The sequence below is a fragment of the Neopsephotus bourkii genome, unplaced genomic scaffold, assembly GCF_033783945.1.
Source record: "Neopsephotus bourkii isolate Nb327-2 ecotype Australia unplaced genomic scaffold, CSIRO-AGI_Nbou_v1 NB_1508, whole genome shotgun sequence".
Classification (NCBI taxonomy): domain Eukaryota; kingdom Metazoa; phylum Chordata; class Aves; order Psittaciformes; family Psittacidae; genus Neopsephotus; species Neopsephotus bourkii.
Window position 1 is genome coordinate 3491712 of NW_026901984.1, and position 25904 is coordinate 3517615.

Consider the following 25904-nt stretch of genomic DNA (forward strand, 5'->3'; position numbering starts at 1 on the left):
AGCTTTAGCAAAGTAACCTTTTTAGAAGTTGGAATGAAGGCTGCAGCCTTCCAGCCAAAGAATGCCGTCTATAATGAGCTAACCACTTTTGAGCCACTGCTGCTCCAGGAATTAGTGCTTGGAAACCTCAGTGTACCTAGACGACAGGGGGGAGTTTCTGGAGGACATTGTTGTTGGTAACAATGTATAGAGGAGTTTAGTTGCCTTTGTTTCTCAGCTTTTGGTAAAAACTAGTTGAATCCTTTCTGTTCCTAATAGGCTATGTTCAGATGCTAAGGTCTGTTTCTATGTCATGTATTCCTTGTTCGGTATCTTTTTAATTAGTGACATTTTATTTAGTCCAAATTATATATGCCAGATGTAGCTGATTTAGTGGCTAACAATGATGAGTGAGGGGAGGGAGGGAGAGCTAACATTATATAGCCGTCTGTTCTCAGGGAAGTTGGTTGTGTGGTGGGTTTTTTTCTTATTTCTAGTTCCACAAGAGAAGTTGGAGTGGTAACCATGGCAGCAGGGAATTTGTCCCTGTAAGCTCAGCAGAGGGTTGGGTTCTGTGGGTTTTTTTTGTGTTTGTGTTTTTGTTTGTGGTGCCCCTACCAGGAGGAAGGGGTGCGCAAAAATGGTCTTGAGCAAGCGCTGGAGAGGGGACTCGGAAATGGATAAGATAGAGATGCTTGCCGTGGAGTTAAAACTCATGCTTTGGTTCTGCCGCAGCGTGCACAGGTGGATGGGTGCAGCGGTGAAGCAGAGCAGGGTGAGATGTGAAAAATTTCTCAGTAACTCTGATGCCTATGCAAGGTGTTTTGGGGTGGGGTGCTGAGACGCTGTGTGCTAATAAACCTCTTGTATTGGTTGTGTTTGGGTTTTCACCAGTATTGCTCTTTGCTTTTTGTTTCCACTGAAAATGAAGACTCCTGAGCAGGTTGGAAGCGAGTGAGATTTGCACAGAGCTAGCTGCATTCACGAGAGAATATCCAGCTTAGTCATGGTGACATAACCCCGGGTTTTCCATCAGCCCTGGAAACTTTAGATATCTCGTTCTTGAATTTGGGGAAACCCATTGTTTTCCTCTGATATCTAAATTTATCAGAAACAAAGCAAAACAGCGGGGCAGTTTTATGGAGCAGTTTCCCGTTAAAGCAATTGCTGAAAATGAGAATTATACGTGCCTTAGGAGGGTATGTATAAGGGAGAGGATAACGTAAGCTCTCTTCCCCCACTGACACAACTTTTCCTGGGCTTGGATCTGCAGGGGGTTAATTCTGGGCACACAATCGATGCTTACACAGTTGCGCAGAAATACTCTCCCAATGCGAGCAGCTCTGTTAAAAGCATTTATTGTGTGCGTGTGACAAACTGACCCATAAAACATCCTGAATGTTGCAGGCAGCAACAATTAGCCGATACTCGCTGCTTGAAATCGCCAGCTTCCAGAGCCGGTAGCTTGGGAGACGGGAAGTTAAGCAATATTGCTGAACACTGTACAGCAAGGAGGCAGCTGATGGCCGGGCATTAGGGATGCTTTGCCATGCTGCTGTAGTTAAGCCTGTTACCCACTTGTTTTAAAGCACCCCTCTTATTGTCAGAGTAATATGAACTCAGCCCCATTAGGAAAACCTATTACTGGGTTGTGACTGATGCTATTGGAGTGCTGGAAATTTACATTTCCAAGGTGTGCTTGAGATTTTTGGGATTTTCAGTACATGGAGGCTGTTAGGTTGTGAGTTTTCATAATGTATTTATACTTCAGATTCTCATCATTCCTGGAAAACCTGTGAGGTTATAGCAGTCTTCATTAGGAGTCTTTCTCCGTGTTTCACCCTTTTTTTACGTTAGCTTCCATGACCTTTTTCATTGCCCGTTGCTCTCATCTTCACGTTTTCACACTTTGAATGGTTATAGCCCTGTATTGTGTCCCCATATGATATACCATACTTGATCCTTTTCTGATCAAGCTACACAGGTTAAGTTCAGAGATGGGGGGTTTTTTGATGTTTCATTTTTAGTTTTGCTTTCCAGCTTTCCCCTGTCTCCCAGCAGCTTTGGTGCAACTGCATGGTCTGTGATGTCACCGTTGGTTCATCTGGATGTGGAGGGGAATAAAGGGACTCTTGTAACAAGAGATAATTGACATTTTTTTTAATCTAGTGCACCTCTGTATGTGTCATGAAAACTTTTTCCCCTGCCGTTGTCAGTTCTGGCAAGGCTTGGCAGATCCAGGAGCTGGGGCTTCAGCTAAGAACTTGTTCTCATTAATTTCTTTAATTTATTTTAGCCTTCAGGGCTGCAGAGAAAAACCTGAGGAACTCTGTGCTTGCAAGCACCAGGGAACAAGCTCCTCACAAATCCTTAAATCCTTGCCTTTCTCACTCTTTGTGATTACTTTTTTGGGGAGGAGGGAGGAAGAGACAGGAGTGGGAAGAGGGTCTATCTTTGTCTTCCTCTGGATTCCCTTCTAAGTTTGTAATTTCTGTCCAGCTGTGCATCTTGTGCTTGCTTAGATTCCTTTGCTGATGGACTAGGTAAATTGGATTGCAGTCGTTCAAGACAAATTTCATAACTACCAGTTCTTAAAATAATGTGTTTGTTTTGTCATGTCTGGACATTCCAAATTTAGCTTATTTGGCGTTGTCCCCGATTGTTGGGCTGTTTTGTTGTTTTACTTTCCTCCTGTTATTACATCACCCACTGTCAAAGTCCCAAGGCCCCATTGTATCAGAAAGGAGACTGTCGCTGCCCCAAAGGTTTTCCCACGCATTAAAAATGCAAATATTTTCAGATACTAATCCTCAGTTTCCAAAGACATCTTCAAAAGTGGTCTCTGATCCCTTTCCTTATAATAATTGTGGCTGGACCAGTGCATGCAAATGGAAGGCCGAAGCCGAGTCTATCTGTATATACAACCCTTATTGGTGTTCCTGTGTTCTGCTCTGCAACGTCTTTACTCCTTTCCCTTCAGAAAAGCATGTGAGGAAAGGGGAATTTTGTGGAGGTTGTGCTTGGACAACAGTAAATCAAAGGAAGAAGCTAGTAGTACATTGCTGGACCCTATGCTGAAATGGCTTTCTGGCTCATAGGGTGGCCTGGGCACTCAGGTGACAAGTGCCTCAGCAGCAGTTCTCACAGTGTGTTACTGGGAAAGAAGGAGCCATCCAAGCCTTTGGGACCTGCACCATTTTTCTAAATCCTATGGGAAGCTGCTCCCTGGAGCCTTGTTGTGCTGTCTGCCAAGCTTCAAATTAATGTGGTTCTTGTGGTTGAAAGCCTGTGCAGTAAGGAAGATGTGGTAATAATTCGTTTTCTACAGAGTAATTTATAATGGCAAACCAATTTAAAATACTCAGTAACTAGCTTGGTTACTTAAGAATTTTAATCAAGAAATTATTATGGGTTTTCTTTGTATTACCCTTTCTAGGCTTGTTAGTGACTTAAATTATGTTTGCAAGAACTTTTCTACTAAACCTTTCTCTTGGAGCAAATTCAGACAATAAATAATGCAGTCTGTTAGCACAGATGAGGAAGACTGCAAACCATCTAGGGATAAATTGCACAATAAAATATATGAAAGATAAAGGTTAATGCCAGCAACATCACTTAATGTCTTTCATTACATAATCAAAGGAGTGTAACAGTGCCTGTAACTATCTTTTTTTCAGTACATAAAGGATCTCAAAACCAGAAAGGGTTTTTGCATGAAAAGCAGTTGCTGTTGGGAGGAGCTGTGTGGAGAGACAGGAGCACATTTACAGATCTATAATCAAAACTAATGGGAAATGCTGGAGGGGGGAAGATGCATATGAGGGAGAAAACGTCAACTGATGGTGCTGTGACCACAGGAAGAGTCGACCCAGGTTTGGGTCTGGGTGACCTGGCAGTTGCCAGGCTGTCTTCCCACTGGGGACTGGTACTGTCAAAGCCTATCCAGACTGCTTCCCAAGCTTTCTCTCTTCAGGCATCCTGCAAATACCGAGAAGCTCCAGCAAAATTCACAAAGGCCTATTGTTACTCTTAAAAGGATTGAAAATTAGTCTTTCTTCTTGCTTTTACCTAAAAATGAGGAATTGAGTGGGAAGATGTGAAAATGTCAAACGGGTCAAATGATTTGTCTGAGTATGTGAGCGTTAAACCAAAGTGGGAAAAAGTGAAGCAGCTTTTAGGGGCAATGGCACAAACTGGGTTTGTTGTCTTTATGTAGGCATGTATCACTTCCAACTGCATTCTGCTGTTTAGCCGTAAAATAGGGAAATTATAGGGTAGCAACTTACAGTTTCCAAACCTTCGGTCTCTTAAGGATGTGAACACATGTTGGAATAAATCTTTTGTTCATGCATGTCTTGAAAACGTGCTCTGTACAGTGTTTTCTTAAAAGTACATTGCACAGTTCACACCTTTGTATATAAATAGCTGGGATTTTTGAAGAACCCTTGTTGCAAACTTAGACCTGTACAGAGGGCATTAATATTTCAAGTTTTGAGGAGACAAAAACAAATGAGTATAGATTTCATCCAGTGGGTCCATAACAAATAGCCATTTTCACACATAGTTTTGAATGACAGGAAAAAAAGCTTTAACTTGTTTTTACAAAATTCAGGTTTAAACTTTTAATAGTACCCTAAATTTGTTCATTTTTTATGTTCCTTTAAATGTGCTTTTTGTATATGCAGCATCATAGACTTGCTTATTTATATTTTTTTTAGCTCATATGTCAACAGTTGCAGTGTGTAATGTGCTGGTTTGGGCTGGGATAGAGTTAATTTTCTTCATAGTAGCTAGTAAGCGGATGTGTTCTCTATTTGTGCTGGAAGCAAGAGTTGATAATTCAGGATGTTTTAGCTGTTGCTGAGCAGTGCTTGGACAGAGTCAAGGCCTTTTCTGCACTTCACCTCACCGCACCAGCAAGCAGGCTGGGGGTGCACAAGGAGCTGGGAGCTTGACCCCAACTGAGCAAAGGGATATTCCATACCATATGATGTCACGTTCAACATATAAGGCTGGGGTAAGAAGGAAGGGAAGACATTCAGAGTGATGGTGTTTGTCTTCCCAAGTAAATGTTAATGTGTGATGGAGCCCTGCTTTCCTGCATATGGCTGAACACCTGCCTGCCCATGGGAAGCGGTGAATGAGTCCCCTGTTTTGCTTTGCTTGCATGCACAGCTTTTGCTTTACCTATTGAACTGTCTTTATCTCAACCAATGAGTTTTCTCACTTTTAGTCTTCTTATTCTCTCTTCTCTCCCACCTGGAGGGAGTGAGGGAGCAGCTGTGGGGCTTAGCTGCTGGCTGGGGTTAAACTACAGTAATAGTTATGCCGTTAGTGCAGGAACATGTTTGCTTGATTAGTTACCATGCCCTGAATTCAGCCAGTATAGCTTATGGCATCCAGCTAAAGTCCAGAGTCAGGAGCCTAGATTCTCTCTGCAGCTAGCAGGGGGACCCAGATGCCTTTGTCATGTTCTTTAGTTCTTAAGTTACTCCATTTCTCTCCCTTAGCTTCAGAAGGAATTTAATTCTCTAATATTACCTGGGATGAACGTGGGCCTGGGCATTCATATGTGAGGGGTTCGGCAGCACTAGCCCTCCAAATATAGCTGCTGAAGTGAACCTGATGCTAATCCTGACCTGTTCTTCGCTGCCCACACTGCTGTGATTCCCAAAACCTGTCTGGTATGACCCTCACAGAATTCATTACTTCAGTATTGGTGTTTAATGACCACTGAACATATGATATTATTGTGACTCCCTTTTAAGTCAAGTGATTTCACTGACTCTCAGAAATAGGCTTAATGTTTTTTGTGTTGGGTTTCTTTTCCACCAAGATTGCTATTCTGAACATGAAAGTCAAAGACTAAGGTCTTGATCTTACAACAGTTGTTCTCCTTTGTTGTTCATGGGCTTTTAAAGTGTACCTAAATATAGTATATGCCAGAGGAGAGTTAATGTTGCTATGAGAACCTTAACCTCAGCATTTCCTAGGGTTTTAGGTTTATATGGAGGGAAAAAAGAAGTGATCAAATAACTCATAGTTGGTTTTGTTTTATAAGAAGGTACTATCTGATGCCTTGTATATAAGTGATCGTATCTGCAATGTATTGTTTTTTGTCTGAAGGGCTTTTTGCCAGCACAAGCTATGCAACGGAGGCAAAAAGAGCCTTAGTGTTGACCTATATATTAACTTCATTGCAGCACTTGAAATTCCCATGTCTTAGAAAGCTGCCTTAATGCTGCTGGGCAAGTAAGGGGGAGAATGGCTGGTGCTCTTGTGCGTAGATGTGGTTGAGGAGATGCTTGCCAGTCAGGTGTGTGTAGAGTGTGCTTAGACGCTTAGAGGCTTTTCTTTATCAGAGGTTTGCAACTTTAGGAAGCAAACCCGTTCTATTTTATTACTCCTTCAACTACACATATAGCAGTTCACTGCTAACCTGCATGCAGAGCTTGAGTCTTGAGCAGCCTTGAGTTGACTGATCCCAATTTTAAGCTTCTCCATTCCTCCAGTGACTCTGACTTTGCTCTTGCGAGCCCATAAGCTTTGAGTATAAAAGGCTTTTGGGAAAATGATCTCATCCAAAGAAGGTTCCAGTGGAAACAGCAAGTACCTGCTTGGTACATAAGTGCCTTTCTGCAGTAAATCGCTCCTTCTTGCACAAGGTACATGCATTTCAATTCAGTTTTCTTTGCCTCAGTGATGGTATGGCTCTTATGTCTGAACAATCTTGATCAATGAAATTGGGTGATGAAAGTCAAAACTTGCTGGACTGATTTTCAGTTTGTGCACCTCTTGGTAATGATTCTTCAGTGTATTTTAGTGCCTTTCTGTGATGTCTCTGATCTTCATCTGTTACAAAGGGAAACTCTTGAAAAAGTACAGTACTGAAACCTTTTATCTATCAGATTTCAGTCAGAGGGCCTTCTGATACCTGCTCCTCTCTCCTTGTACTTAGCTTGGAGCCATAATCCAGGATAATAAAAGATGGTTTGCCCTGATATAGATTACACCGTGATTAATTTTAGATTGCAGAATGCAAATTTAGATCTGTTTGATGCTGAAGATTTTTAGCATAATGTCCTTTAAAAGCATGATTTTTTATTATAATTTTATGTGGTCATAGTTTTCTTTTGCAGAAAAAGGAAAAAATAGCACAAAGAGAGAAGTGGAGAAGTAGTAATGTGACTGTGACACGACTAGGGGGCTTTTTTTTTTTTTTGTCCTCATTCCTAATAGTGCTTGTGTTACTTGATGCACACAAAATACTGCAGAGAGGTTGAGGAACTGAGGCTGGAAGATGAAACAGCCATGAGGGTACTCAAGATATGCGACCCATTATATGAAACCACTGAAGTGATGAATATTAATGTTCTTTTAAATTTTTAATTTTTAAGTCTTTCTGTCTTTCAAAAAGGGAAAAGATGAGGAAAAAAAAAAAAAGCTTGGGGGAAGAAATCTTCCCAGAACAATGGTGCAGTCTGTTATCTGCTCCTTTGCACTGTAAAGCACTGAATGTTCAGCCAGTATAGTGCTCTGGTTGGCTTAGCGTTCTTAACCTTAATTTTGAATAGAAGGTGCCTTGTGCTGCTGACGTAATTAGGGCCTTTTGTAAATCACTGTTGCAGGCAGTCTGCTGTTGCATTTCACTGCATTTCTCGGAGGGATGCAGGGCAAAAGTGTCAGACTAACTTTCTGAACCTCTCTTCAGGCTAAGTGTTTTCATTATTGCACTATTTTATTCAGAATGAATTCTGCTTCGTTTTCCTCTGTAGGTAATAAGCCCCAAATCAATTTTGCAAGTGAAACAGTGTTTCTGCTGGGAAAAATGTGAATAGGGAACCCTTAACATCTCAAAGTAGTAGATGCTTCCTTGAAAAAAAGAAGGGGGTAAGGGGGGAGGATAGGAAATGTGAGAGGGTTGGATTTGACCATTGACTTTAAATTAGGTCCTCTCTGTGATATAGGAATATTGTTATCTGCCTCTTTTGTCATGGGAGCAAGTTTGAGCTGGAGCTTTGTCGTTGAGCTGGTTTCTTATTTGTGATTATACGTCATGCTCTGCAGCATTGTGCGGGGGCATAAAATCCCCTTACCTTTCACATGAGCCTCTTGGGGAGTGTTGCAGTCTTGTCTCTGCAGAGGCATGGGGTTTCATCTCTCTTCTGTCCTCTAGGGCAGGGTTCAGCTCAGGCCATTACATCCCCTCCTGATGCAGTCTTTTATATCCGTGATGTCAGTGGTGATACGCGGCCTTGCGCTGTCCTTGATAGCAAACACAGCACTATTAATAGTCAGTGAAGTTAACTTGCTCATTTCTGCGTTCACACTGTCCACCCACTGCAGCTCAGTCCCTGGGCTTTAAAAGGTGTCGTTAAAAACCCCCATTCCTGACTGGCCCTGCAAATGGATGTACTACGTGGCATCGCAGCAGAGTGACGCACCAAACAGCCACTGTGTATCCTTAACCTGGTCGGTGTACTATTGTCCTTCAAGGGTAGCTGGCTCCTGGGCAAGGAGCAGGAGAGTGGTGGGACATGTACCCGTGACACTTCACTTCATACTGAGGGAGCACAGCATGAGTGTGCATTGAAGACAGCTGCAGCTTTCTTCCAGCGGCCATACTTCATTAAGTCTTTCCATGCTTGGGAACAGGGAGAAGTGTGGTGGTTGTCTCACAGCTCTCTCTTTTCCACCTGCAAGGACTTGAGAGGCACACTCAGCACAACAGCTTTCCCTCTCTAGCGGGACTCATCAGGGACAAGGATCAGGTTCACCCTGGCCTGTTTCACTGCCGTATTCCCAGCAAAACCGCAGGGTGGGTGGGAGGGTCGGTGTACTCCAGGTGTTGCAGAAGTGGCAATTCCACTGCGTATGCCTGGTGCAGGCTCCCCTGTGAAGCATAGGGCTGTGCTTCTTGGCAACTAAGGAATGAATGAATTAATGAATGATGTCACCAGGTTGGTTCCTGAGGCAGGAAATCCATCTGAAACAGTTCTGTTTCAATACAGAAAGTGCGGTTATGTGCACAGAGTAAAACCAAAAGGAGAAAGGAGTTCTTTCAACACCACCTTTTGGTTGTGTCACTCCCGTCCAATCTGACTGCAGTAAGAAATAGAAGAAAAAAAAAATCCAAGTTCCACCCTGCTCCCCACTAAAAGCAAACCAAGCACAAAGGCAACTTTCTGTCTTGCTGAATACTGGCTTTTCAGTGTGCCAGCACGTCCGGGGAGGAACGCGAGAGCCGTGCTCCCCTGTTGCACGCCAGTGTTCTTTCAGGGCGTCCCTTGGGTGCTCGATCATGCTCCTGTCCCACGGGCACTGTGGCAGGGCGGCTGGCGCATGGATGTGCCGCACAGCTACCCGTGAAATGGGCGCTTACTGCAGAGAGAGACTTGTTCACAGGGCAAGAAACGGAGGCACACGTACACTAAAGCACCCCCTTTAACCCCCCCAACCCAGATTTCTGTGTGTGTGAGGATGCCTCTGACTTAGTGAAGTGTTGACAGGAGTGGGAGTGCAGCTGTAACACCGTACGGCATGCATGCTTTCCCCAGCGACACAGCAACCGGGATCCCCTTCCTCACTCTTTCTTCTCCCCTTCTTCTCCTGAGCCTACTTCTGAAAGGGCTGGCTCATCCCTGCTGTCAGATGAAGCCGTTTCCTGAACGCGGGTTTGAGTCACTTGGGCTGGATGAGGCTTTAACTCCTCCCTCACTGGGCTTCAGTTTGTGCGGAGCGGGGGGAGGCGGCAGGGCAGGCAGGCGGTCGGTCCGCGGTGGTGCGGCGCTGCTCGCCGCCCGCGGCCATCGCGGGTCCCGGAGCGGAGCCGGGTCCGCGGGAGGAGAAGTTGCAGCGCCGAAGTTGCGGGCAGATGCCATGAGCCGCTGTCAGGCCGGGCTGCGGGCAGCACGCGTGTGCCGGTGCCGGTGCCGGTGGACCCCGGATCCCCGCCCCCCGCCTTTGAACTTGGGAGCTGGCGGAGGGGTCTGGAGCGGCCCTGGGTGGTCACAGAAACCCCAAATTCCCTTTGTAATTTCTTCTTTTTGGGGAGGGGTTGGGGGGGGCGGGAATAATTTGGAAGTCTGATAGTGTGTGGGAAATGATTACATCAGTCGGAGGGAGGGCTAGGATTGGTCTACACGGTGTGGTTTGATTCACTACCGCAAAGATTGCGTGTAACCCTTTGAGTGGAGCTCTGGCAGAGTTGTTTCCCTCCCCAGAAACAGTCCCCATAGCAGGGGCTACGTGACAGGTAGGGCACCGCCACCCACTGACACCGCCGGCACCCCGGGCGCCCAGCCGCAGGCTACCAAGGGTTGGTGGAGGCAGAGAACAAACTCTCTCACCAGAGGCAACCTCTGTTTAAAATGCCATCTTGTTCTTCCGACTGCTGCCTTTTACGTGCCGTTGAGGTAAGATTTTCCATCTCGAATTACCATCCAGGTTTTTGTTAGATTCCCCTGCTAGGATGCAGAGTGTTTCTAATGCGGAGTTGATTTAAATCTCGGACCTGCATGTTTGCCGAGAGAAATAATTTTGTGGCAAGTGCCTCTTGCTTGAGCAGAACAATGCAAAGAGGGAAGCATCTGTATAATTCAGGAGGTGGGGAGAGGGTTCCTGACTTGTTCTCTCATTTCCATTAATATTTAGGATGTGCAGCGTATGCACGTTTGGTTTCAAACTACTTTCAAGCTAGGATCAAAAGAGGAGTTGGGGCAGGGAGAGAAATGCGTGTGGACCGTGCTAGCTAATTGATCCGCCGGCAAACTGCAAGTGGGACCTCCCCGGGCGAAACAATCAAAAGTTAGTGGGGAACAAGAGAGCCATTTTTAATCTTCAGGGTCTCGGCCTGCTCCTCTGTACATGTTTGGAGGCCTCCGACGGGACCGCAAAGACAATTGTATGTGTTTAACTGGATGTGATTTCTCTCGGCCACTGTTGCCCAAGTACTCTTTCAATACTGTTTCACATTTGCTTACCTTACACAGCTCTACACAGAACCTTCTCTCTCACTTTTCTCACTGTGTATGCGGTCCTGTTAACCTTGCTGAATCTTTGTCTAGCGCAGGGAGGTGTTGGGAAGAGGGGGGAGGGGAAGCAGGGCAAGGGGGCATCGAGAGAAAGTGTCAAAAAGTGAATTATCCGTGTTATTTGTCCTGGCTGCCAAGGTGCTTGGAACCCTCACACTGAGAGGATGCCTTTCTACAGTAGCTGTGTGGTTTCCCGATGTTCAGAGCTGTTGATCTGTAAGTGTACCCTTTATGTTGCAGGATGTAAAAGTCTTTAGTGAAGATGGAACAAGCAAAGTGGTCGAGATTCTAGCAGACATGACAGCCAGGGACCTCTGTCAGCTGCTCGTTTACAAAAGTCATTGTGTGGATGATAACAGCTGGACTCTAGTGGAGCATCACCCTCATCTAGGATTAGGTAGGGAACGGTCAAAGGGGTGGCGTGGTTACCTGGGAACATAAAATATGTGTAATTCGTATTAATGTGCTTCCAGCCGAACGTTTTTCTCTCCACTGCTTTTATTTGTACAATTAGCTGAAGTCGCATACGTGCTTTTTGTGTATTACAATTTCATGTGTTAAGCGTTTAAGCCATTTTGTTTTTTTATTATAAAAAAGAAAAATAATTGTCTAATCTTCACACCAGTGCTCTGTTGCTACCTTGCTGTGTCTGAAGCTATTGCAAATAAACAGCTTAGGCAAATGAAGCTTGATCCTTAGAGTACCAGTCCTGTGAAACAGCTCAGCTCATCACCAGCTGGGAGACCTGGGTGAGCAGACTCAGCTTTGCATACCTACAGTAACGCTTATGAAAGCTAGACATGCTGAGCTGGGGGAGGGGGTTGGCTGAACTTGACTTGAGGCAGGGGAAAAAATGGTGGTACCACCCGCAATATCCACGGGCAATTTCTGGACTAGCAGTGGCATCTGCTCTCCAGGCAGCGGCTCCTCCACCTGATTGAAATTAAGGTGTCATGGTTACAGTTCCAAGAAGGCAGCAAGAGGAAGAACTGGGGGGAATTAAATAACACTGTGAACTGGTTTAATTACAGTACCTGAAAGGATCTCATGTTATTCAGGCTTGCTTTTCCTGTTATTTTGTGGCACTGATTAGTTGCAGGGTTCTGCTGTGCAGCTTGCAAACGCGTATCGCTCAGATACGCTATCTGTAATTCTGCATAGCATACAATAGCGCTTTAGAAAGTGTAGCGTTTGGGAGTATTAGTCAATATAGTTCAAGGGGAATTCTTTTCTAGAAAATAGAGGAAGACAAATCATAAGCTGCGATTGCCAGTGCTGAAGCTGTGAATGCTATCTGGAGCTAACAGAGGGGTTTATGTTTAAAAATGTAAGTCAGAACCACACCAGTAAAAAAGGGGAAACAATTTGCTGGAGATGTAATGCCCAAAACTGGTACTGTTAAATGCAGATAAATTCACAGCTCTGTGGAATGGCACTCAAAAAAAAAAGAGAAAATAAAAATCATAGGATATCCTGATTTAATGGCATTATTGGGTATCTTTCCTAATATAGAAATACCTTACAAAATCAACATGAAATACTCAGTTGTGTATGCCCGTGATATACTTTCAGGTCTGAAGACATAGGATGAGGTGAAGAGCAAGGGTATAAATTATAGAACCGTTATCTCTGTAGTTTAATATGCCACATATGCGCTTCTAAAAACCTTTACAGATTTTCAGTTTTATCAATGCTCATTAAACTACCAGGCTCTCTTTTTTCTATATTCTCTTTCCCATCATTGCTGATTACCAAGGTATTGTGTAAACAGAAGCCTTCTCCTTTGTAACCAACATCCTTCTCCTGCCAGATTCATTCAATGATGCCACAATTCAGTGTTTGTGACATCACAATAGCTTCCATGGTGACTAATTGTGCTGTCAAACTCTGGTGTGTGACATCTCTGAATGAATCGGGCAGGAGGCTGATTAGGAAATCAAAAGCTTCTGTTTACACACAAATAACTTGGTAATTAACAATGATGGGAAAAGAGCAAGACACTTATCGGGCTGCATTTATATACATGGGGACCTGCCTGCCTTGGACCTCTGTTTCACACTGAAGCACAAAGCGAGGCCCTGGCTGTCCCACAGAAAAGGGGTGTGCAGGTTGGGGCTTCAGCACCACCAAACTGTGTTCCATGGGCCATGCAGTAGATCCGTGTGGTAAGTAACGCAGCCCTTGAGGGGGTAAGAGAACGGACAAAGAAAAAAAGTATTTAAAGCATCAAAAAAGATGTAATGATACAGATTTCACATACTTGAAAGGATGTAAACAGAAAAGGGAATACAAGAGTTTATTTAACAGGAGGCAACAACATCAATTTCTTGGCATATATACATAGATATGCTAAATGTACTATACATAGTATATAGTATATGTAGTCTATATATAGTATATGACAACATGCAATTTCTTGATGTTGTCACTGTATACACTGTGACATATCCAGTAAACGTTATAAATACCACCTTTTGCGCATCCACCCAATTTTGGTTGCAGTTTGAATTTTTTGTTGCACGGCTGCTTATTTCTAGCTTCTTAGTAGCATAAATGCTTCTCTGTGTCCCTGAGACTATCAGATCAAGGTAGTAACCTCTTCGCACTTTAGGTAAAGTTATTACCAGCTGTCTGGTGTTCCGTATTTTTCCATGTAGAAATAAGATTGCTAGCGTTAAGTGTGAAACAATGGTGAATAGATACTTAGCAGTGGGGAAAGAAATAGAGTTTAAGAGCAGTGAGAATTCTGTGTTTCCAGAAGACAATATTTCTTACTCAAAATATCCTTGCCGACTTAATGCTGTAGGCAGTAATCTTGAAGCCCACCAAAAAAGGCGAGTTCCTTCATTGAATTCACTCTCTTTTTTTTCCCCCTAGTCTTGCCTAATATTACTTGCCAAAAGAGCTCAGTTTGCAGAAGCAGTTCATCTTTTTACTGTTGGGCAGACTGAAGACAAGAGCAAATTTTTGAAACTAGCTGCGTATTTATCATTGTGGTGATCTTCTAGGTCCCAGTTTTTAAAGAACCACTTTCACCTAACTGCTTACTTTTCACATGTAGTCAAGCATATTCCAAATAACATGTGTGCTTGCAAATAACTTCAAACAGCTATTGGACAGCATTAAGTATTTGTGTTCTCACTGGAGGCAATGCTATGGCAAGCTACCATCAGACTTGCTTTGATTTAACATGTGCAGTGGTTCCTCCTGCACTGTACCACTAGTATTTTAAATATTTTGTGGTCAAGATTTAAGCAGTCTGTGATTCTTGAATTGGTGGCATCATTTCATTTGCAACTAGGAATACACCTAACCTGTTCATAAAATGTGGTATTCTCCCTATATACTTCTCCATGCTTAACTACCATAATTTAGAATAGCAACTGAGATACCTCTATTGGACATTAACAGAAATAATAATTATGAAGACAGACTGTCATGATAGTATGTGTCTGGACACTGGAAGGATCCCTACATATAGGCCTTATTTTTCCAGCTCCAGAATTGACTGTACATGATTGTCCAGGAAAGCAAAGTATATGTAGAGTTAGAAGAAAGAATTGCTGCATAGTTTTGTACACAGATCTTCTTGCTTACATGTGCACTGAATTTAATTTGCCTTAACCTGAGTGAATTAAAAGTGGAACAGTTAGATAGAGCGCTTGCTAAAATACAAGAGCAGCGTGGGCTATTTCATACATCAATCTACCTGTCATTTGTAGTGATTGGGAATTTTGGGCCACGCCTGCAGATTATTCATTATGGAATCCAGCTCCTTTTCCCACCTTGTATCACTGCTATTTCTGTAGAAGTTTATACAATAATACAGGGCAATTTTCTGGGGAGAGGGGATGGAAAGTCTGTCCTGTTCTTCTGGGAAGCAGGCAGAGAAGACTGATTTAAGCCTGTCAGATAAACTAAAATGAGGCATTTCTGGTCACTTCAGCAAGCCGTGCCACTTGAAGGTAGACTGACCTGTTGAACTTAATAGACTGACATCTATGCTTCTAGTTTTGTAGTAGGAATCTCAAAGCAGGGCTGAGGTTGAGTTGCTGGTGTGTCAAGTGGCAGTTCATCCCATTTGTACTGACCAGGTACAAATTACCAAGGACTTCCTAGGTGCACAGCCTCTGTGAAGAAGCAGCAAACTGACCAGGACTAGCTTCTGTTTTACATACACCTGCTATGAAATGCTGCACCTTTTCTTCAGGGTGACTTTCACCATCAAAATAAAAATGTAAACATTAAATCAGCAGGAGTATCACCACAGAATCTCACAAGGGTCTTAATTTAGTAAAGAAAGGACATCTAGGTCCATTGCCCGAGTCATCTGAGAGAAAGGCACTGGGTATATTTACACAAACTAACAATCAAAATACAAAAAGACAAACGTCCATCTGTACTGCATTTCCTCAGGAGAGAATGAGCAGGATGTGGTTTATACTTGCCCTTAGGTGAGCAATCTTTAGTGTGTTGGGAAACCAAGGACCGCAACTTTGGGCAGTGATGGAAGCAGGCAGATTCAGCACACGTGGTCTTCCAGGACTCATACTGTGATGAAGATTCATACCAATATAATTAGATGTTTTTTGGAGGAAGCATAATTTAAAAACCGGAAAGGCCCTCCACCCCCATAGGCCCCCCATCCTCATTACAGGGTGGAAGAGTTTGGACTTTAACCAGTTGCTTAAAACCGTGGCAGTTGCAACAGATCAGCAGCAATACCTGAAACTTCACCTGTGAAGCCCCTAGGTAACATGAAGATTTAGGAGTTGAATGCTCAGATGGTTTGAAATGTTCTCAATTAACTACTACAAAAGCAGTATTGTCACATACATTAGTCAAATAACTACCCCTTAGAAGTGTTGTTCTGGGTAATGTGTTAAGCAGCAGCTCTTAATTTGAGAGCAACCCAGTTAAACCTTTGAAACACAATCCATAGCAAGGCTGGATGTTGCAAATGCAGTTTAAATGCTGAAGTCATCCATGAGCTGGTGGTGACTGACAATGTAAATGCAGGTGTAAAAGACAATGGGATCATTCAGAGATGGGTTAAATTTTCAGTCGAAGAGCTTACATTAATCTGCAAAGTTGAATAATTCAGGTGACATTTAGGAGCCTGCTGCTTTTTGACGTACCAGTGACTGCTTGCTTTCTAGCCCCAAACAAACACCGCAAAAGAACCTGGGTGGCAGCCTGGCATTTCTAACTGTGGGAATGCAAGGATGCAGGAACACGAAGTGGCAAAGGGACTCTGCAAGCTGCTTGGGCCAGCAAGTCACATGCATGTTGGATAGGGCTTTGCAAAAGTGATTTTTTGTTTGCCCTCGTTTTTTATTTGCTGTTATATAAGGGGTGAAAGTACTGACTATTCAGGCTTCTGAAAAACACCTAAATATTTTCTCGGAAACTTTTGAAGATTTGCCAAGATAATGAGTTCATTAAGTAGCGCACGCTTAGCCCAGTTGCCTTCTTTAGAGTTACTGCTTTCAGTGAATTGGATTTGTTAAGCTATCTGTTCATGCTTTGATGTGCCATTCTTTTGACCAGGGCAGTGGTGGTTATGGGGAGTTACCTTGTAACCAAATCTAGAGCAGAAAATTGCCCTGTCATGTGTACAAAACATTTGTCTCTGTCAGTATTCCTGTAAAGTAGATCCTGTGACCTCTTTCATAATGAACCCCATTGTCTAGCATCTACAATAAAGGCCTGAAGTTCACCTTGAAATGAACTGGTTTTATAGAGTGTAATCAAATAGGACACTGTATTTCTGTGATAGTTCAAGGCCTAACGGTGCCCTCTGCACAACTTTTCCCCCTTAAATCTGTATTCCTTTCCAGATCCGCAGCATATAGCCAGCACTACAAGATGAGGCTCATGTGTATCATTTAAGCTACTGCACACAAAAAAGTCTTATGTCCTGTTCTTTCCTTTCTCAAAGTCTGTGCTTATGAAGCCCTGATGTAGGAAGTCTTGGAAGAACACTGCCATGTAACAATAAACTTTCCAGTACTTGGGCCCTAGTTCCTTTTAATGCCTCATGGCGGCGCGGTTTGAAAGCTATAATGTGTTTTGCTAGCTTCTTAAAAGGCAGTAGAATTACACTGGGTTGTTTTACTCCTGTTAGTCTCGCTGCTTCTGCTGGTTGGCTGTGTGTTAACATCATGTTCTTTTTCCACAGAGAGGTGCTTGGAAGATCATGAGCTTATAGTTCAAGTTGAGTCCACAATGGGAAGTGAAAGTAAATTTTTGTTCAGGAAGAATTACGCAAAATACGAATTTTTTAAAAATCCCATGGTGAGTCTCGTTACTTCCTTGTTTTCACCACAGAGAGGGATGGATCGCAGTAACATTGCTGGGCCTGCTACGTCTTAAACATCTATTAAAAACCAAAAATCAATCAACAAACAGAATTCCTTCCAAAGAAGTCTTAACGGATGTTTAAGTTCCATGTACCCTCCTCCCAGCCTAAAAACCTCAAGTTACCAAACCTACTCGTTTCAAAATGGCTATTATGTTGGAGGGTGACCAAGACAGGGAAATCTGTTGGTTTAATAGAAACAATCAGAAGTGCAGTTTACTCATTATCTTCAAAGTTACTTTATTTGAAGCAAATTGATCGCACAGCGTGCAGGATCCAAACCTTTTAACTGTTGACAGTAATCCTTTAAAAAAAACCCCTTCTGAGTAACCCCTAAAGTACTTAAGGCATTTCCAGTTTATTGTCATACATGTTGAACAGTGTCTCACATATGGGTGTGCTTTACCAGTGTTCTCTGCTTTCTTTTCTAATGACAGTTGTCCTCTCTGTGTCCTCATGTATATCCATGTTTGAAAAGTATTGTATGTCATAGTTATACTTATTCCTGGATTTGTAAGATTCTTTAAATGTTGTTATTTTAAACTGCTTGCAGTGTAACTGCTTATGTGAGGAGATACTTTTCACATTTTATCTAAATAGTTAAGTTAAAAGTGATGTTGGCATGAACTGAAGTCAGCTGGTGCATCCCTTCTAGGTAGCTGATGAAGGATAATCCAAAGGCCGTTTAGATGAGAACAGATTTTGGGTCAGTCAGGTATTTGAAGAAAAAAGATACATGAGGTCACATGAAGATTTACTGCTGAAGTTACTGCAGATGATAAATTTATTCCTGTCTTCATAGACACTAATGCACAGTTGCTGCCTCCTTGCACTTGTGCATGCATGTACATTTGTCATCTGCTAGTGCTTGTTTCAGAGGCTGTGCCTCAACTTACTGTGTGGAACATTTCTGTACATGGGAGGGTTTGTAATTTTTTGCTTGTGTCAATCTTCCCATCTGATAACCTATGAACATCTGAGTGTTGTGCAGAAATTTTGGTATCATAGGAGCTAGCACATTGGCTTCATGCGGTATAATTTAATTAATAACAGAGCATGGAAGTAAAACCCAGAATGCTTGGCATTCAGTCCCAGGCTCCTGCAATCAGAGAATAAATCATTCTTTCAGTGTAAGAATGTGAAGGCTCCCTATCCGTTGCATTAGCTGTTGCCATATGGCACTGTTTCTGCTCAAGAGAGGCTGGTAAATGTTAGCTTTCATAATTCATTTTGCAACTTACCTGGCAGAAGGGTGGTTCCTCTTCATCCCTTCTCTTTATGCCCTAAAGCCTGAAATACTGCCTGAAGAGTGATGAATGTTCTAAACTGGAAACCTTTTAGTTGTGATTCATCTTGTTATAATCAGTCATTGTTTTATTTCAGACATTTCTGCATGTCTTCATACTTAAAATAATGTTTAAAAACTTCAAGAATGACTTAATGTAATTGCTGTGTATAGTAAATTCATTGTGCTGAATTACATAGGCATTTTAAAACATAGCAAATGAAAAAGGGAACTGGAAGAATAAATCTGAAGTCAAGTCATTGATGTAGCAGTAAGAAAACTGTCTGACCTTTGTCATGCAAAGATTCAGTATGAATGAGATATTGTACCCAATGCCTGAAACCGAAAAGCTCTGTAGAAGCACCTGTTTGGGTGTTAAACAATGCTTGCTTCTGTGTTTGTGGGATGGCAGAAAGGAGGTAGATGCTCACTTTGAGTTTACTCAGATGTGGCACATGAAGCAAGGTATACAACACAGCCTAATTACTGCACATGTCCTCATTCACGTGAAGTAATGTTTATTATTTCATTTCATGGAATGTATGCTGGCCTATCATTACAAGAAAAAATACTGGGCTCTCTTATGTTACATTGAAAAACAAACATATGGGATAGATTTTGCAAAGGGCTCTTCTCTTGACAGATTGAAGGGTTTCAAGCTCTGAGCATAACCTGACTGTTCAACAACCAAATGAAAGCCACAGTCACACATGAACTCTTTTTCATAATTAAGGTCTGCAAATGGCACTTTGTTTGGAGCCTTCTGAGGGACTCAGCAGGTTTTAGGGGCATGCAGATACAGCACTGAAAAACTGTATTTTGACTAGGAGGAGAGTGCTGTTGAAGGTAGAGATACCCATACCGGAGATCGTGCAGCATCCCTGCCTAAGACTCCTTTTAAGGCATTTGCATCCAGCTTACCCCTGTGAGGGTAGAAAAAACTTGTTATTCCTCCTGTTCTGCATCTTCCATATGGCAAGTGGCATTACAGAGAGTTTGTTCGCCAAACAGCCTTTCTGGATGGAGAGGGAAGGCCAGAAATCTGGTGGCAGAATATGCAATAAGCAAGGAGTACCCCTGCATATCCAACCTGCAGTGCCATTCATCCTGTCCTTTCCTAGAAAGTAGAGGCTGCTAGAGATCCCTGAAAGCCTTCATCAGAAGTGGAAGTGATGGGAATGCACTTATGAAATGCTGCATATCAGATATTTTAAAAATCCACATTCTGTCTGCATGGGCGTTTGGTGAGCAGAAGGAAGGGAAGAGCTGCACTTGAAAGCCCTAGTATTATTTTCAGTGTCAGGGGATCTCCAAATTGGGTTAAGAGTGATAGTTTAAATAAATTAGTGACTGGAAGAAAATGCCATGTTTTCAATGTAAGAGTGTTCAAATACAATGTGACTTCCAATTGTCTTCTTTTTTTGTGTCTAGAATTTCTTTCCAGAGCAAATGGTTGCCTGGTGCCAGCAAACAAACGGCAGTATCCCACAGTCACAACTGTTGCAGGTACTGTAAGTTATCCATATGGAAAAAGAAAGTTTTGGAGCTGGAGGGGAGAGGTTGAAAGAAGGGGAGGGAGAATTCAAAGGTCTGGAAATAACTGATTGGAGAAAGATCAGTGTAGCGCATTAGCATACAGCACTAATGCTGAAAATACCTGACAGAGATCTTACCCAGCAACATTGATGTGTAAGTTGTAAAGACCAAGTATTCATAGCTGTTTCAAACATACTTGTTCCATTAATATTTGTTTATCTGTGGATACCTGGTTTGGCCACCCAGTGTTGTTCCTAAAACAGTCTCAGCAGATATATATCTATAAATGCAAAAGTTCTTGTCTATACTCCACATCATAGCACAGGAGAAGGTGTAAAAATGTGTGTGTACACGGGAAGATACTTTTGAGATGGTGAGAGCCTTTGTTTTTTCTTCTTATGTCCCATGTTTGGGCCTGGCAAGAATTAGCAGGACCAACTTCCTCATGGTTCAGCCAACTACCTGCTCTTTTATATAGAAAAATAATTCCCTAAGAAGTAAGTCCAAGTCATTACGGAAATTTGTAGGTAGTATTTGCAAAATAATCCCATTTAAAGCTCCACAAGTTAAATTACAGGGGTGTGGACCCTACATGTATGTGTTGGTAGAGTTGTGTAATCTGCATGGCAGTAGCACGTGCACTGAGTTTATACACAGGGTTTGATGTTGCTGGGTAGTTTCTTGCTTGCTCATGAAGGAACTGCAGTCTTGGCACAGCTGTTTGGCCACCAAGGATGGTGCTGAAGGGTGGGCTACGTCTTTGACCTGTAACTCGTTTGCTTAAACCTCTCAATTTAAGCACTCTGTTCTAAAACCTGTAATCTGAATCTTTTTCACTTTAGTTTTCTCCTCAAGTGGGAGACTTTCAACTCATGAGGACAAATCAAAACAGTCTATTATAAAGAGTACTATGTTAAGAATATAACACCCCGATGCCTGGAAGACAGTGCCATGAATAACAGGCAAATTATAAAGCAGAAGGCACAAATAGATAAAGTATGCATACAAATAACAGATTTTAGCTTGATTTCTGTCACTTTGCATGTCTGCAGATTGTACTGACTCTCTTTTGTTGAGATGGGGAGGGAGGAGAACTAGGAAAATAGACTAGGTTTTAATGCAACTAAGGATTCTGACACAGGGCGCTGATTTTCGGTTTTGTTTCCTGTGGGCATTGTCCACCAAATAACACCAAAACAAAACTTTTCAAGAATTGCAGAAGCACCTACACCAGCCGGTTTATGCATTTCTCTTTCTGCTATTGAATTTATGAGTTTGACATTTAACATACTAAGCAAGCTCTCTGTCACTTAAAAACCTGGCCCAGTGTAATAAGGGAGCAATCCATCAGTTCACTAACCATAGTTAATACTTCATTTCTTTGATGTATCCCAAATCAAATGATTGTATATGTGGTCCCTCTAATTATGTCAAGAACTTAAATACTTCTGGATCTTGAGGCCGGGTATAATTGCTGACACTTATTTGACTGCTCTATGTTTCATTTTGAGTTAAATACTCTCTCGTCTGTCATATCTCTTGGGTCAGGTGCATATGATATATAAGACTTTAACGTGGGAAATCCTGAAATAGGCTGTTCCCATTCTAAAACTTCAGGATAAATTTGCAGATCTTGGCCAATGTTTCCAGGTCAGACTAGTTGCCAGAATTGTTGTGACAAGGTATTATTTTAGGAATTAATAAGTGTACTTTGTGTCCCTTCAGGCCAAGTGCAAGAAGAATAGGGATAAAAAGAAATGGTTAGCCTTTTGGAGATCTAAGTATTGACACAGAGAACAGGAAGACATAAGTGACAGGAGGAGTTAGGTAGATGCAACAGGAGGAGCATGAATATCCATTTTGGTCATAAATCAGTATAAACTTCTCGGTCAGTTTAAGCATAATTTGCCGCAAATCAGCAGAGTGTTTCGCCATTTGCTTCTCTGTTCTGCAAGCACAGTGACAGTTTTATGACCCATCCATAGGACACGAGGCTCATTTACATTTTCCTCCCCGACAGAACTTTTTAAACTCCAGTAGCTGCCCTGAAATTCAAGGTTTCTTACATGTGAAGGAGCTGGGTAGAAAATCATGGAAGAAATTGTATGTGTGTTTGAGGAGATCGGGACTTTACTGTTCTACAAAAGGAACTTCAAAGGTAAGATTAAAAAAAGAAGTTGCACAGTAGTAGCATGTGAAAGCATTTTCTGCTTTTACAGTGGGTATTTTTTGCTGGTTTTTAAATATCTGCACACAGTGTTCCCTTTTTTATCACATAGAAAAGGATAAGCAAGTCATGATCAAATGACAATCAAGCCCTGGGCTCTCAATGCATGAAAATAGCTATACAGCATTATTGCATAATAAAACCAAACTAGCCAGACAACATCGCTGTGGCTGCTGAAGTCATGCTAAGAAAGTCAGCAAGAGAAATCATGCTCTCTAAGCACATGAATCTAGTTTAAATGATACCTTTATATTTTATATCATCTAACGATCAGATTTCTCTGGAGCAATGTAATAGGCTATGCCATTTTAAATGCTATATGTTCAAATAAGTATTTTGTCAGCTTCTAGCATAAAGCACCTTTTGCTGCTAGGCTGGTGTTCAAAAGGTGACATGCTATGTCCACTTCAGGCAGCTTGAGAGAGGAACACAGTGTTCATACACTGCCCTCTGTTGGAGCTTGGTCTTGAGAGAGTGCAAAGCTTGTAGTTAGTAACAGGATCTTTCAAAATCTTACGCTTACCTATCGTAAAACACGTTATTTCCCCAGGAGCCAAGACACTTGCAATTACTGGCTGACCTAGAAGACAGCAATATCTTCTCGTTGATAGCAGGCAAGAAGTTGTACAATGCACCTGCAGAGTTTGGGTTTTGTATAAAGGTAATTCTTCTCATTAAGTTCTTCCAAAGTTCAAGATGGTGTTGGTAGCTTGGAGTCCTCCCAGCCCCCAGCTAGATGGGATTTGTGTGTAAAACTCTGCAAGCATTTCTGTCATGAGGACTTGATCTTTAACGTCTTTCATTTGGCAGGCATGTCCTGTGAATCTTGCCATCATTTTATGTGACACTTTTAACACTCTGTCTGGTGCTCCTTTGGCTTGGGAAATTTTCAGTGCAAGATCAGCTCAGTGCTGAAGCGTGGTGTGCCTGTGAGGTGGCCTTGGTTCACCCCACAGATGAAATCCTTTTTTTTTTTCCTCATTTACTCTAATTGAATAGAAAAGTTTCTCTGGCCAGCAAGCACCAAGACTTAGCAACAAAGGACCAAGGTCTGATCTGGTGTAATTGCACCATTACTGTGGGCAAGAGGTTTTTATTTAAAGAAGGTGATTGTCTTGGAGAATGGAAATACGAATCAGCAGTTGCCTTTGAGGATTTTAAAAACTGTTAAAAACCGTTGTGCTGATGGATAGGTTTGGAAAGTATTTCAAAGCTCCATGTAATTTTCTGAGAAGAAAATAAGGCTGAGAGCTGGTTTTATTGACAGCAGCAAGTGAAATAGTCTGCTTCCTAGCAGCCATTCCAGAGCTAGACAGCATGGCTTTGCCTCAGTAGAAACTGGCTGTGGGATGGATCCTGAGCTGATGGAAGCAGACTTCCAGTTACAGAAACTTTGGCTCTTCATCTCAAAATGGGGACTCATAAAACTTACCACAGTTCTAAATAAATAAATAAATAAACAAAGAACAAATGCCTTGGTTCTGGTTCTAACGTGGCATGAGAACCTTGTTCTGATAAACTGCCAAGCTGCAGGGTATTTCAAAGCAGGCACTAAGATAAGACGATCTTACTGCACCCAGCTGAGAAACTGATTTCTTTCAAAGCATACTCAGCCTCTCCTGAGCTTTAATTCAGGGTGATGTGAGCTTTTACTGGCCAGTTCTGACTAATACTGTACCTGCCTTTACTCTGCAGTCAGCTGACAGTGGTGTTGATTTTCTGCTCAGTGTAGCTGATTTCCCTGTAATGCTTTATAGCCCAACAGAGTGAGAAATGAAACTAAGGAACTGAGGTTGTTGTGTGCTGAAGATGAGCAAAGCAGGACGTGCTGGATGACTGCCTTTCGACTCCTCAAGGTACCTAATCTCTTTTATGGGAATAGAGCTACACTTACAGTTAAGTTGCATTCATTATTTTGTCCATGAGAAGATACCTGTATGTTCTCAAACATCATCTGCCTCCAGAATGACACAGCTAAGAGCAAAATGCCTGATAGATCTGTCCTTCCTAAGTTTAGCACAGAACTGAGCTCAACTCCTTCCATACATGAATCAAATATAATTTTCATTTTGGAGCCAAATTTGTGGTATGTGAATCAAAAAAACAGCTTAACAAGGTATTTGCAAGTTTATATGAAGCTAAAGAAAATGTTTTGATGATGGTAAGTGGTTATTTTAACTAGAACAGAGCTCTGTCTAGTGCTTTTGCAGTCTCTTCATTTTTATGAAGGTTCTATTTAAAAAGTAACAAAAATAAGCAGCCCTGTCTCTAGGCGAAGGTTATTCAAATCTGAGAGGAAACAATGCAATTACTTGATAATATGGTAGGAGGCTTCACAGATTTTTTGAAACAAAATCAGCATGGAAGGAACTGAGAAGCAGCTTGACTTACGCAGTCTTTGAAGCAGGGAACTTCCTGATCTTCAGAGGGAAATGTGCAGAAGTTTTAGGTTTGTTTGTCTTTAAATCTTTCCCTGAAGATGCTGCCTTGAAAACTACTGTGTTCTTCTCTGTACCTTACTACATCGTCCCTCATATTAAAGGGAATATATATAATAAATATGTACAGATATCATTACCCATGGAAGTCTAACGTTTCTTCTGCACAGTCACCCAGCTCTCTAATAATTTGTGCCAAAGCATAACACACAAAATGTGATAAAAAAATAGAGGCATGCGCAAAGTGGTACTGTGGTGCCTTATGCTATATACACGTCCACCAAAATAGGATGGAAAACCTTCAGCTTAGTCAGCTTTGGCTCTCTGGGTAGCAAACAGCTAATTTCAGATTTGGAAATGAGGGCATGGCTGCTGCCTGCAGCCGCTGAAGTCACTGTTTATTTCCCCCCTCCCTTTCAAAATAGTTTATCTCATTTGTTTATCTTCAAAACATAACAGATGTTTGCTACAGTTACCTGTTCCTCTCCCCATGCAAACTGTCCATCATGCAAAACCCTGTAAGCATAGGGAAAGCAAATCAGACTCCTAGACCTGTGGGTATGAAAACACAATGCCTCTTCTCCGTCTGCATGAAGTGGTCAGCTTCCAAACTGGAGCATCTCTCTTTGAATGCTCTTCAATATTACCTTATTTATTAATCATAAGAGATTCTGTGTTGCAGTACAGAAATTGTTACAAAGCAGGTGCACTAGCAATAGTATGGGCCAGGATGCAAGAAGCCATCCCAGTTACAAGATGCATATTTAATTTCTGTGGAGGTGACATCTCTGTTGGCTATCATAATCTGCTCTGCAGTTACTTGACTTACGTTTAATACACAGTAACAATTAAGGTAGGAGTTTTAGTCTCAGTGCTTCTTCTCAGCTGTCCTTTATTTTCCTTACTTACACAAAATTTTGCATGTGGGGAATGTGCTGAAACAGAGGATCAGAAAATTGTAGTGAATTGTACCTCGAAGACACCTCTGAAGAATACACTGGTCAAGGCACTGATATTCCTGAACGGCAAGGAAAAACTTCCACAG

General features: G+C 42.1%; 1 protein-coding gene across 6 annotated transcripts in view; it reads left to right on the top strand.

Moving 5' to 3' along the window:
* The window catches only part of GRB10 (growth factor receptor bound protein 10), a 146271-nt gene that overhangs the window by 109870 nt on the left and 10497 nt on the right, over positions 1–25904 (top strand). For all 6 annotated transcript variants that reach the window (XR_009727877.1, XM_061369604.1, XM_061369603.1 and 3 more), the window contains 6 exons: positions 11253–11409; positions 17194–17309; positions 20090–20164; positions 22215–22352; positions 22972–23082; positions 24179–24277. Coding sequence is in view for 5 of the 6 variants with exons in the window: in XM_061369604.1 (XP_061225588.1) it covers positions 11253–11409; positions 17194–17309; positions 20090–20164; positions 22215–22352; positions 22972–23082; positions 24179–24277 (696 nt within the window). In the remaining variant the exon portion in view is untranslated. The remainder of the gene's footprint in view (positions 1–11252; positions 11410–17193; positions 17310–20089; positions 20165–22214; positions 22353–22971; positions 23083–24178; positions 24278–25904) is intronic.